Source organism: Zeus faber (assembly GCF_960531495.2).
Source record: "Zeus faber genome assembly, chromosome: 1".
In the NCBI taxonomy this organism is placed as follows: domain Eukaryota; kingdom Metazoa; phylum Chordata; class Actinopteri; order Zeiformes; family Zeidae; genus Zeus; species Zeus faber.
The window spans coordinates 24018041-24030957 of NC_137193.1; the positions used below are offsets into that span (position 1 = coordinate 24018041).

At 44.5% G+C, this 12917-nt stretch overlaps 1 protein-coding gene across 1 annotated transcript in view; it reads left to right on the top strand.

The window, feature by feature from the left end:
• Window positions 1-12917, top strand: part of gabbr2 (gamma-aminobutyric acid (GABA) B receptor, 2) — a gene marked incomplete at both ends in the record, with an annotated part of 194848 nt that overhangs the window by 137842 nt on the left and 44089 nt on the right. The window contains one exon of the mRNA XM_080017688.1: window positions 4370-4492. Within this exon, the coding sequence (XP_079873814.1) occupies window positions 4370-4492 (123 nt within the window). The remainder of the gene's footprint in view (window positions 1-4369; window positions 4493-12917) is intronic.

A 12917-nucleotide genomic window follows, 5' to 3' on the forward strand; every position in this document is an offset into this window, starting at 1 on the left:
GGTTATGTATGGGACCAGACAAATAAGTGGATAAAATACGACTTGAGTGAGTTGCACCATTTCAATTGTTTATTTTAATCTTCTTTACAGTTCTATTCGAGCAGCAATTCTTTGTCAGTATCTTCCATTCTACATCCAGATCACTCGGTTGCAATTAACACATCAAAATAGTTTTACAAGTTTTGACCAAAAAGGAGGATTTCTATGTCATTGACTATACTACTCTTTACTTATTACTTTCCTATGGCTGCATGGATATATAAATGTTATTATTTTGTCATACATGCTGTCATTTTAATCTCATTACAACATTGCACAGTGCAACACCAGTAGTCAATTCCCAAGCTAGGTGAGCTTTTTCACAATTTTCAACAAAAATATTCCTTGGAGAAAAGTTCAAGTATTGTTATAATTATTGGATTTATTAGCTTAATTAAGGATAGTATATTCTCTATATTTTATTTTATAATAATTTGAAGTAGTATTTATTTGTGTTAGTGTTAGTGATAGAAGCACTAGAAATAAACAGCCTCTCAATGCAAGTGGAAAGATCTTTTGTGGAGTAATTAATCGATTCTACAAAGCAGGTGAAGGAAGATTTTGTCTTTATTCCGTTAAGTACTTATTCTGTAAAGAAAATATTATATTGACTCCAAAAGTGATGCAACATGTACAACCAAATTAAACAAATAGCTAGATGATTGGGCCAGCTGGCCAACGAGAAGTGCCGGACTTTCCAGCGGGTTGGTCTCATCGCACATATTTATGGGTTACAGTACACTTTGGGGGCCGTGGAGCCCTTTCCTCTCCTGAATCTTTCCCACCTGCTCTCTCTCTCTCTCTCTCTCTGTCTCTCTGTCTCTATCTCTCTTACCCGAGGCTACACATGTAGCCTTCAGACAAACAACGGAATCTTTGGGCGAGAATCCCACTGCCAAGCCCACATTCTCGCAGAATGGCGAAAATGTGAATAAATTAATGAAGAAGGGCTGAGGAAAGAGAAAGGGAGAGATGGGCGTTGGGAGCTGTTATGAGCCCTATCTAGTTATGTAGCTCTTTCTTTTTCTTTTAACAATCTACAAACCTCACACAACCAAAGGGAAGATCGATTGAATCCTTAATGTGAATCTTTTAGATATGGATGTTGCTGATAAAATGAGTGCTGTGTCTCTGATGGGGTGCTGCATTGTTATCACTCGTGTTTTTATTTATGAATTAAATGAATTCATTTAATGCATCTGCAATTCTATGATCACAATCAGAGCATAATACTTTTTTGCAAGGTCACTATGGTTGCGATGTCTGCATCGGCTACTCAGCCAGAAGGTCTTTACTGTCTAGTTGTCGCTCCGTGTACCTCGGCAGCTTGGAGCCATGATGGAGGCAGAGGTTCCCAGTTCTCCCAGCAAGTAGATCAGGTTCAGCAGCTGAATGTCAGCAACACGAGTGGGCGAGGGAGGAAGACAGCTCTGAGATCAACGATGGGGGTGGTCAAATATGGATGGCTAAATTCCCAGCATTCGTCTGTTCACCAGTAAATGGCAGCTTTCACCTTTGACTATACAACATATTCATTTTAAAACCTGAAACATCAATGAAACCGGAAAAATAACCTTTCGGTGAAAATACGATGCCCTATGACTATATCAATCCCCTGTAGAAATAGGAAGCTCGGTTGTATGGCCTGTCATAGCAGATGATATCTGCAAGGTGTCAGCCGCTGTGACTTCTCTCTGCTATTTTTTCTTGTCGCTACTATCCGACTACCAACTTACTCTCCGTAATGATTTAGGCCATACTGCTAATTATTGTAGCAGTGAAACATCTCAAACATTGATGTGTCCAGGGAAGGAGCTTTTTAAAAGTCCCAGCTCTGGTGTGTGGGTGCCCAAACTCAAAATAACTTGCAAAAACCCGCACCCGCTGACTCGCATTGGGCAATTCCTCCTCGGAAATATGCTGGAAAGCAAATGACCTAATAAACAGCAATTTAATTATCTGGTCCAGTTATATAAAGTGGTTTCTTGCTTGCCGTATATATTTTTAGACCTCGTGCTCCCTAGTTTGCGTAGTGCAGGGAGTGTGGCCGGCCTGACAGAACGAGTGTCTTCTCAGAAAAGTGATTTAGGTAAAAACAAACCTGTGGTTGTTGCACCTGGTGAACTTCAGTGATTTTGCTGTAACACCATATAGCCAGTCATCTCTGCTCTTAGTTCCCCGTCTCTTCTCTCTTCTTCCTTCCCTCATTCTTTCCTTTCCTTTCCTCCCCTCCACCAAACCCTAGCCGAGACAAAACAAATGTTCCCTTGGAAGCAAAGAGTCTCCCGCGGCATGTATCAGCTCTTAAATCTCAAGACGGATTCCCTGTTGGTTCAAGGCCAGAAATGTCTGTGGTCATTTAGCTCAGAGCCGCACAAACACACACAGACACACACACGCACACACACACACACACACACACACACACACACACACACACACGCACACACCCACACACACACAGACCACTTGCTCCAAATTGATTGAGTACAGGTGATTTGGCTTCAGTGGAGGGAGAGTTACTGTTGATGGCCTTAGTTTTATTTTCTTCCCCCGCTGCTGGAGGGATGAGCTGCCCAGTTAGCGATCGCTTCTTCAGACGTGGAGAGTGCATCCCTCCATCCCTCCGTCCTTCCATCCGCCCCTCTCGTCTCCAGTGCACTATAGGAGACCGGCATTGTAAATCAACGATGTGTGCAGTGCAGGGTTCTCTCTCGGCCCGATGTCTCCCTCCTATAGCCCTGTGCTGCTTAAAGAGTAGGAACAAGTTCAGACTACCTGTCAATCAGCATCTTCCTCTGCCACAAAGACATACACACAAAACACGTTAATGTGCATGAATTTCGTTCCACACTGGGTATCGCTGATGGGTCAGAATTTGTTTACAGCAGCCGAGTCATGACAACAGTCCCATTGACATTTTACAGTGACCTGGTACAGGTCTTGGCTCTTCAAATTGACTCTTATATCTTTGAATTCACTGTGCAGTTCAAGAAAAAGTCTCCTCTTAAATCCTCAGGTGAGTGCAGGTGCCGTCGGAAAACTGAACATACAGTATTTCAATTAACCCAATCTCAGTGACAGAGAAGAGGTCAAAAATATCAGGAGCACAAGATGGCAGCACAGAGAGACACTTATATTAACTATACTGAACTTGAACTTAAACCATTAAATTGAAGTTAATCAGATGAATCATATTTTTTTCTCCAATCATTAAAATGTGTTATTAGCTAAACTACTTATAATAGACCATCACCCATTTTCTTATTTCACAGATCTTTGAGAACCTGGAAAACTGCTCTCTATGGGTCCCTGAAGCATTTCCATATGCACTGTACACTGTAATGTATCTCAGAGAAATGCCCCTCGCCTTGCCGGTATTTGTCCACTTCCAAAGCATCAAAAGACGGGGGGATCAAAATATCCCCTCATGAATCTCATCCTGCGCCCGGCGGCAATTTGAGACCTGCAAGAGACCACCACCACGGTGCGCGATACCTGAGCACAATGTGATTTTCTCCAAATGCACAGCCCCACCTCGGCTCCCTGACCTTTCCTTTGATCCGTGGTCCTGGACAGTCAAACGCTGTGATAAATAAAGATCACACACGGGCCACGGCTTTCATCCCTCTAAAGTTCACAGTACAAAAGAGGTGCTTTAGTGATTGACAGGATTCATACTAGTTGGGTGTTTCATTTCGGCCGTCTCTACCAGGATGCTGCAGATGGTGATGAGGCCGACGGCGTTATCAGCGCGTTTACATGCACACTGAAGTTCTGAGAGATTCCCAATATTACAACTGTCATGTAAACAACAAATTCTTAATAACTGATCCGAATAAAGCGCAGGGCGTATTCTGATTGACAGACCTAGATTCCATGATCATATTCCACATATTTTTATAGGGTAAGGGTTCTTGGACAGTGGAAAAAAAAAAAGAGAAATGGTTTCAGGAAAGGTGTCTTCACTAAAATGCATAATACAAAGAATGTACGGGTCGCTTCCTCTGCTCCCAACCTGACCTAACTTCCCGACTTTGAATATTTCGACTGACAAATGATATATTATTCATATACCCTTTAAATTGGGTTGGTTGAAGGAAACTGTAAACACACTATTCAAAATATCATCTTATTTTGGATATTAACCTTATTGTGATCCATGTGCGGTGTGCTTGATATCATATTTTCAAATAGATAAAAGTCAAAGAAGAGGAAGAAGAAGAAATAAAATAAGTTTCCTGTATGTAAACTATCATGAAAAGATGGAAGCGAAACTGGCTTTTCTAAACCATTTCTCATCTTCTGTATTTGCGTCCCCTCATTGCAGATCATCAAGGACCAGAAGTTGTTGATCATCGTGGGTGGGATGCTTCTGATCGACTTGTGCATCCTCATTTGCTGGCAGATTGTCGACCCGCTCAAGAGGACTGTGGAGGAATACAGCTTGGAGGTCAGGACTAAAAAAAGAAACCCTCACATAAATGGCATTTGCATAATGTTATTAAAAATGCAAATCTCTTCTATGGCCCCCAAAAGGGGGCTTTTGATTTTCCTAACTTTCATATTTTGTTGATTTATTTATGCTGATGTAAACACTCTTTCCCAGAACGGAGAGTGTCCTTGTGACACAGATTCATGTTTAGTTGGAGCGCATGCGAATAAAATATCTGCCTCGGGCTGGAGCACGACCATCTTTGTTGGACTGATTATCTTTGGGTCAGGATGTGAGCTGTTGCTGCCTACTGTGCTCATCCCGTTGCCGGACATCCGCCAGCTTGGATGTGGGGCATTGGCAAGGCCAGTTGGAAAGGAGGCACTTGGCATCATTTTACACCTTGCTTTTGGGGAAGAGGGTTTGTAACAGCAGTAATGGGAATGGGCTGTAATTGGTGGAATCAGACCTGCCATGACTGAGTAGGGTCTCGGCAAGTTGGTTGGAAGGGATAATGCTTTGGCATTATGAGTTGCTTGAATGAAGCGGGTCTTTGGGTGACACACGACATGTTTTCAGATAAGTGACACTGTCAGGAGAGTTTTGAGACTACAGACTGAATTACGTCTAGCTTCGTGGAGCTGGGTCCACGTTAAGCCACAAGCTAACGCAAACTTTTTGATCTCTAACTTTGGCTTTATCTTTACCAATCTGTGCGCTGATAGTCACCGACAAACCAACTCTTGCAATTTGAAGGCCTTGATTCTTACAGTCCATTTGTTCTAACAAACAACTGCAAGGAACCGGAAAGATGTTTATTGTGTAGCTGCTTCATGGTTGCAAACCACAGCAAGCGCACAAACCCCAATTACCACGATGCAGCAAGTTTAACTGGCTTTGATGACAAGCTACAGACTGAACCGTCTCACTGGGGTGCACTGCTAAGTAAAGGTTTCCCCCTAATGAGCAGTCTTTCAAGACCCTCAGACACCTCCATGTAAGACACACGTCACCCGTTGTGAGCCATCTTATATTCCCAAAGTCTTTAAAGAATGTCCTCAAAGTCCGCAAAGGCAACCGCAATGACCCTGTCCAATATACAGAGTGCATTGGGAGGTCACTGGAATGAAAATCACGTTTCTAGCTGTTTTTTTGAAAATTTCTTTTGATGCTATTGACTCACTGGAGGTGGTTGGGGTATTCCGTTTTCTTTTGTTTGTTGCCAAGGTTCTGCGGGGGCTGGAAGGACGGCTGACATTCTCTTGCTCCTCAATTTGACTTTTTGGCGATTAAAGGAGATTTCTGTGAAGTGATAAGTAGCGCTTAGCCGAACGGGCCCGCCCTGATAGCAGGTCAGCCTTTCTGTTTTTTTCTTTCCATGTGTCATCCCCCGCTGAAAAGATTTCTACGGAAGATTTCTGTGGGATAAACTGTTGTAGAGATGCATGACATCTTGCCAGACTTATTTACATACTTGTGCTCCTTCTGGCATATTCTGAAGGTATACTTAGAACATTTTGTACAACTCAAGACAAAGCCGTATTTCCTTTGTGATGATAGCCACTTATATTTTTAAGCCTGCCTGACGGGTGAAGCAAAGCCTTACTTAACATTATTCATTTATGAATGTTGTCAGTGGGTGCAGTCGGGTTGGCGTGGAGTGTTCTCAGACTCTAAGCCTGAGCCAGGGTAATGTTGTGAATGTATTTGCCGCTCAGTATGAGCCTGCATCCCCCTCTGGGCTCCGCGATCTGCATGCCGTTTTCCCGGGCAGGGGGGGGATCCACATGCCTGCCTGCCAACCCTGCCAGGATCCCAGCAGAACCCGCAGCAGCACCCGCAGCCCCTCCCGGGGATCAGCTGGGTGAAAGGCAGCCTGAAGCCTGGAGCACCGCTGGGGCCCTGGGCCTCTGGGCCTGTGAGGCAGAAGCTGCCCAGTCACTTGAAATGGAGGCGGGGCGCAAAGAAGCAGGGCAGGGAAAATGATGATAGGGGAAAAATAAATAAACAGATGTCTGGAGAGAGAGAGAGAGAGAGAGAGAGAGAGAGAGAGAGAGAGAGAGAGAGAGAGAGAGAGAGAGAGAGAGACGCACGCTGTGTGTATGTGCCTGTGTGTATTTTTGCATGTGTGCGTGTGTTGTAGTCGGACAGTGTACTTAATAATGTAAGGTATCGTATGGTACTGTATTCTTTTTTAATTGTTCTTCAAAAAACAAACTGACGTTTATTAGTGCATAGTTCTAACTGTTGCACATAATTATCATATTCTATACCTTGTGTTGACTTATGGTCATGCAAATAAAGCCTCGTTGAATTTAATTGAGCAAGAGAGAGCGAGAGAGAAAGAGAGGATCGACAGGAGAGCCAGTGAGGCTCGTCCTGATTGATTGGTATGAGAGAAACCACCATTTTGTGTAATTCTCATGTGGTTCACTTGGCTAATCTACTCCTGTGATTGTTTTGTGTCTTCCTCTCTCTCTCTCTCTCGCTCTCTCTCTCTCTCTCTCTCTCTCTCTCTCTCGCACTCCCCCTCCCTGTATCTCTCAGCATCTCTCCACCCCCTCTTTCCTCCCCTTCGCTGGTGTGGAGCATGGGGAGTGTCTTTGACCTTGGGTTTTCAGAGCTGTATCTACCTGTCGTGCCCAGGGGTATGCGGTATGACAACGCGTTATTGAACTGTCACAGTGAGAGCGTTAGTCTGCCGGGTTTGTTGTTTAGGGTTTCCCTATTGGCCTACAACCATCATGGGTATTTGCACAATGTTCACAAAAAGTGTGCCCTGCTTTAGGGTTACCCGGGATTTACCCAGGGAAATGCATTTTAGATGGATGTACCACTGAACTTATAGACTTCTGGAAAATGCATTTTTGATTTATCGACGGACATAAAACCAAGGTCAGTATTCCGCTTCTGTGTTAGTCGGTGCCGACTCTGTCCTTTTTTCCCACGGTGCTTGTTTCGTTCCATAAGGAAACAGAGTTAAATAAAATAACCTACAGCTAAAATAAAAACACACTGTTGCAGGGGTTGGTACTGTCAGAGCGTGGGCGCCCCATCGTGGGTGCGCTGTAGGCACCTTCGGAGAGGTACCGGCGGAGAGGTACGAACGGCATCCTGGTGGCTCAACCAGATAAGCCATATACTGTAAGGCAAAACGCCTGCAGCGACCTGGGTTTGACTTCAGCCTGTGATGATCACTCACTGATGACTTTTTTTCTGGCAGAAATCTTGGCGCCGCCCTCGACATGGCGCCGCCTATGTTGCGTTTAGGATGCTTCGCCACTGATGTTATCCACTTGAGTGATTTGTACCAGCAACGGAATGGACACCTCTGGTGGACGTCATAAGCGCGTGATTTTGAGCCATGCTGGTTTTTACATTTCATGTGTACGTGCACTAAAATGCTTATAAATGCTGTGATATTGAACTAGATGAATGAAAGCGGTGCCATTCTCCATAATACAAATCAGTGTACCGTCAACATTATGATGAAGCTGTTATTTTAAGGTTAAAAAAGTTACAAAGTGTTGCTGGAAGTTATTTTCAGTTTTTGAGTCAAAGCACACCTGTTGCTGATGCTAAAACTACACTAGGTTAGATGAAATCACTGCGTACACTTTTGTTTTAAAGCCAAGAAAATGTACTCCCTATTATGTTTGTGTTCTCCATGACCACGGAAGAAAGATGGTAGTCCTTTGGCTGAGTAGAACTCATTCTATAGAACTGACGATGACTTTGGTTTATCTCAGCCCATCAGCAAGAGTTTGAAAATGGCGTTTCACTCTCCTTCACTCTCCTCCACTCTCGTCATCATCTCCGGCTGTAGTGTATGGCAGAATGAAAGAGTTTTTTTCTAAATGACTGCACTATTTCATCAAAATGACCTTAAATGTAAAAAGAACATCCCAAGGAAGAAAAGGCTGAAATAACCAAATTTATAAATGTAAAATATGTTTTTCAAATTCCCTTTGCGAAGGAAATTATTTGCAGTTGTCATTATTTATGTCCTAATGTGACAGACATTCTCAACATTCTCCAATGTGTCTAGGACTGAAACTTAAATCAGGTAGCCCAGGTTAATACAGGTTAAAATCACCCATCCCCAAAAATACAGGGAGAGCCTTTGTCATGAGCCTCTGATAACCTGGTGTGTTTTTACCATCATGGGGCCCCTAGAAACGCCACTCAGGTGGTGTGTGGCAGGCGGAACTGCCACAATGATCCGTCAACTTTATGTGATCTGTTTGCCGATGACAGCATTGTCATGTAAACACTATATACAGGAGGCACTGATATATTAAACCGTTTTGAGTAGATAATTGGCTAGCTGAGATTTAGGGGAGGTTAGGTTAGTGAAGATGTCAAACTGGACAACCTGCGATGAACCCATCAGAAACATCTACAGAGTCCGTCGACTGTAATGCCAGCGTTAAAACCGCCAGTCTGAATCCGGCACGCTGAGCTTAATGAGCCACCATCAGCATATTTCACATTCTCTATTGGAACTACCAGGAGGACCAAACCAGAAGGGGGCAAACAATAGATCCTTGTAGGATGCTTCATTTACCAAGAGCTGATTTAATGGCCTCCCAGAAGAAAAAGCAAAGAAGGGCGGGGATCACACACACCAACATCGTCTTTGCGTTACCAAAACGAGGGGTGAGTGACCCCCTGGAGTCTGGTGTAATGGCTCAACTTCAAGCGGCCGGTTTTAATTACGGTATGTAGATGAAACGCTTTTTGCCAGAAATGACTTGTGACCTTGACATTGTCTTCTAACCCCTCCAAATCCCCTTCCTAAACCAAGCCTGCACTCTGATCTGCACTTCAGTGTGTACTTAAGACACGTCTTCACATGCTGAATTCAATAAAGATGTTGAACAGACGGTAATTGGACCCCGCTTGCCAACCCCCCCGCCACCCCCCATGCACGACACTGGTTCGACCCCTAAATCGGAAACAGCGCGGTGGATAGTCTGCATATCAGTGTCTCTTTTTATCCAGAGAGTTGTCTGTACCCCTGTGCATATGAATTCCTTTGGTGGTCTCCAGGAATGTCTTGGGAATGCTAATGGAGACGTTGGGCCCCAGCGAGCAATTACACCCATCTTTTGCTCGTTAATAATTGAACGTTTGTTAATCGCGTTGGATGTAACGCGGCAAGGCGGAACACCGGCTAACGGTCCGATCAAGACCAGGCATTGCAGTGTCAACACACTGGTGTTGTGGCGATAGTGTGTTTAGGGTCCGTTTTGTGTGTCCTTGCGCTGTGAGACTCGTTGGGTTAATGTGGGTTGTGCAGGTGTGTCTGACCTCGTCCCTCAGTCCAGGCATATAGGTATTAACCAGGGTTGTATGTGCTCAGTCAGGCGTGATGTGGGGGTGTTCCCCGCACATCCTATTTGTATACAAAACACCTAAAGCCTCTCTGGTGGTCACAGAAATTGCCTTTTGCGTAATGAAGGACAAACAGTAGAACAGGGCTGATTAGCATTCTAGTGGGTCCTGCCGCAGACCCCTGTCCTCTCCTCCCATCTCCCAGCCTCTCTTTCCTCTTCCCTCCCCTCCCTCATCAGCCGTCATGCCCTGCTCTGAAGCTGCTGCAACCATTGGCGGGCAGGCGGGCAGGCGGGCAGGCGGGCAGGCGGGCAGGCGGGCGGGCTGCAAAGGGATATTGCAGTGTGGCATCGCCATGGCAACGGCCATGGTTTCTGACACCCATAACATGGAGAGCAGCACTGTTGATCCAGGAGACAAAAATAGAGAGAACGGGAACGGGGGGCTGTCACTTTAGCATGTCGGAAATGCAGAGAAGGTCTTAAACAGCCGTTGAGGGCATGCGTGTAATCATCGAGGAGAAGGTTTGCATTTTTAAAGGTCACGTGCACAGCAAATTGTAAACACGCACTGACACGGTGGCTTTCAAACCAATCTTTATCGTTTTGGGAGCTTTCGCAGAGATTTTCTCCTTCCTTAAGCCCCGTGCCTCTCCCAGCTGTAAACTGAGAAAGAGAGTGTGAAAGGAGGACAGAGAATGAGGGGGAAAGGTACCGAGCGACAAGTTTTGATGCTGTAGCTTTGACAATTCTCTCCACTGCCACCGGCATTGCGTCGTCGCAGCCAAGCTCCTTACAGTATGACTGACAACTTTCTTCGCTCCTCTCCAAAGCGGGTATTTAACAGTGATTAGCTACAACACGTGAGTCCTGCTTATCAGCTGGGGACATGAAGGTGAGGCCCCTTCTGCTCCGAAGTAGATGACTGTGGAGATGTCTGAACCACTGTTCACCGTTTCTCCAAGGGCCCAATTTTGCACCTTGCCTTGACCTTATTAACGTCAAATTGATATTTTTGACATAAAAATCCTTGTGTCTTTCATGCTCATTTTACATTCTTTTAAGAACAGAGGAAGAGGTTGTTCGTGACGGCAGGCAATGACAGCTGAGAAGTCAGCGTTATGCAGCTGTTGGTGCTATTCATAGCTTCATCAGACCAGCTTGACAGCAGACACCTGGTCTCTCGTGTTCCCGATCCAAAAGTATCCCGACTCCAATTTTTTGGTACCAATTTCAACAGTATTGGCCAGTCTGGGCTTGCTTTCTGTCCTACAGCCTCCCGCCACCTGTTCTTTGTGCCTGCTAGAGTGCCTCCTATTTTTTTTTCCCCCACATTATTTCTTTGGCATTGAAGGAAAGGTTCGCCGTTTTTCCAGTTTCTCAATTTCTCAAAGCTTTGGGCAAGTTTGTGCTTTGAACAGGTTTAAATAATGGGATCATACATTTGAATAAGGCCTAGATCGAAAAAAATTAATTTAATTCGTGTTCCCTTGTCAAAAGCGCAGGCCAAACGACACACTTCAACGGGGTCTTTTTCTTCCCCAATCTATTCATTCAACCCATCATTTCTGTCCTTCACCTTCCTCCCTTCCTCGTTGTTGACTCTCTCAAACAAAGCTCCTCTCTGGGGCCTCCCACCAGTGTAAGGGGCTGTTTACCCACCTCTCCTTTCAATCCCCTCTGCTTTATTTAACACCTCTCTATTTACTGTTCTGCATCCACCCTCCACCATTCCGCCCCTTCTGCTCCTCCCTCAGACATGGCTGCAACTAGACCTATGCTGACGACTAATTCTTTTTTCGCCGCCCCTTTCTCATCTGCTACCGCTCTCTCTCTCTCTCTCTCTCTCTCTACCCGCCCCCCCCACCCCCGACCCCCACCCCAACCCCCGCTGCCTCTCCTCATTTCGTGGGCTCCTTCCCTGCGGGGGAGTCGCTTGAAAAAGCAGAGAAAATCAAAAAAACAAGCTTGTTGCAGCCCCACAACAGGGATGGGACTTGGGCAGACCTGGAAAATTCCCTTTCTTTTCACCCCGTCTCTCTCTCTCTCTCTCTCCCTCTCTGTGTCTCGTCTCTTTGCTCTCTCCCTTTCCTCCCTTCTTTCTATCTCTTCCCCTTGCCACCGAGGGGAAGAGATGCCCCTTTTCATCTCATTCACAATTTCTGCCCTGTGACCGCTTCAAAGACAAGAACAGACGCCCCAGCCATTTGTGTCAGTTGAGCACTGATGTGAATCGATGATATGGGCGGTATTACCATATACATTTAAAAAAAATAGATCTTAGATTTTAAAAGATCTATTAACTCTTAAAATATACCTCGTTGAAATTATGCAGTATATGTGAAGACTATTCACCCATTTCCTTCACTGTGCCTTAGCTAATTTCACGGTGATAAAGTTGACCTATACATTACTGTTCACTGCCATGTTTGATTTGTATTTTTCATTCCATGGCTTCGTAATCTTTGGCTCTTCTGTGACCTTGCAAGAGGCTGTTGATCACAAACATCATGTTTTATGCACATGCGCAGTCGTCGGAAAAGTAGTGGAAAGCTTGAGTAAAACTCTTGAAGTAGCTGATATTGAATGTACTTAAGTATCATACAGTAAGTAATTATATGATATTACATGTACTTAAGTATCATAAGTAATTATATGGTATTTAATGTACTTAAGTATCATAAGTTATTATATGGTATTAAATGTACTTAAGTATCATAAGTTATTATATGGTATTAAATATACTTAAGTATCAAAAGTAAAAGTGAGTGCTGTGGAGAAAAAAAAAAGCCAGACTTTTATTTTTATAAAAAAAATTTTTTTATATGATTTTATTTTGGTCGCTATTTTGATTCAGATCAGTCGTCACCTGGGTAGGGAGACTGGCTTTACCAAGTTTTGCGCCACCGTCCTGATACAAGAAAACCGTTGATTGCTCCGTTATGTTGATTGTGTCTGTTTTACCAAGCTGAAACCTCTCAGGAAACCTAGCTACGTTGAGCAGGCTCCGTGAATGTCAACTGAAGGACATAATGTCGCAAAAGGCGGGACACATTGACTTATCTGTTCTTATTTGCTCTCCAAATCTGAATTGGAGGCCGCCCTTG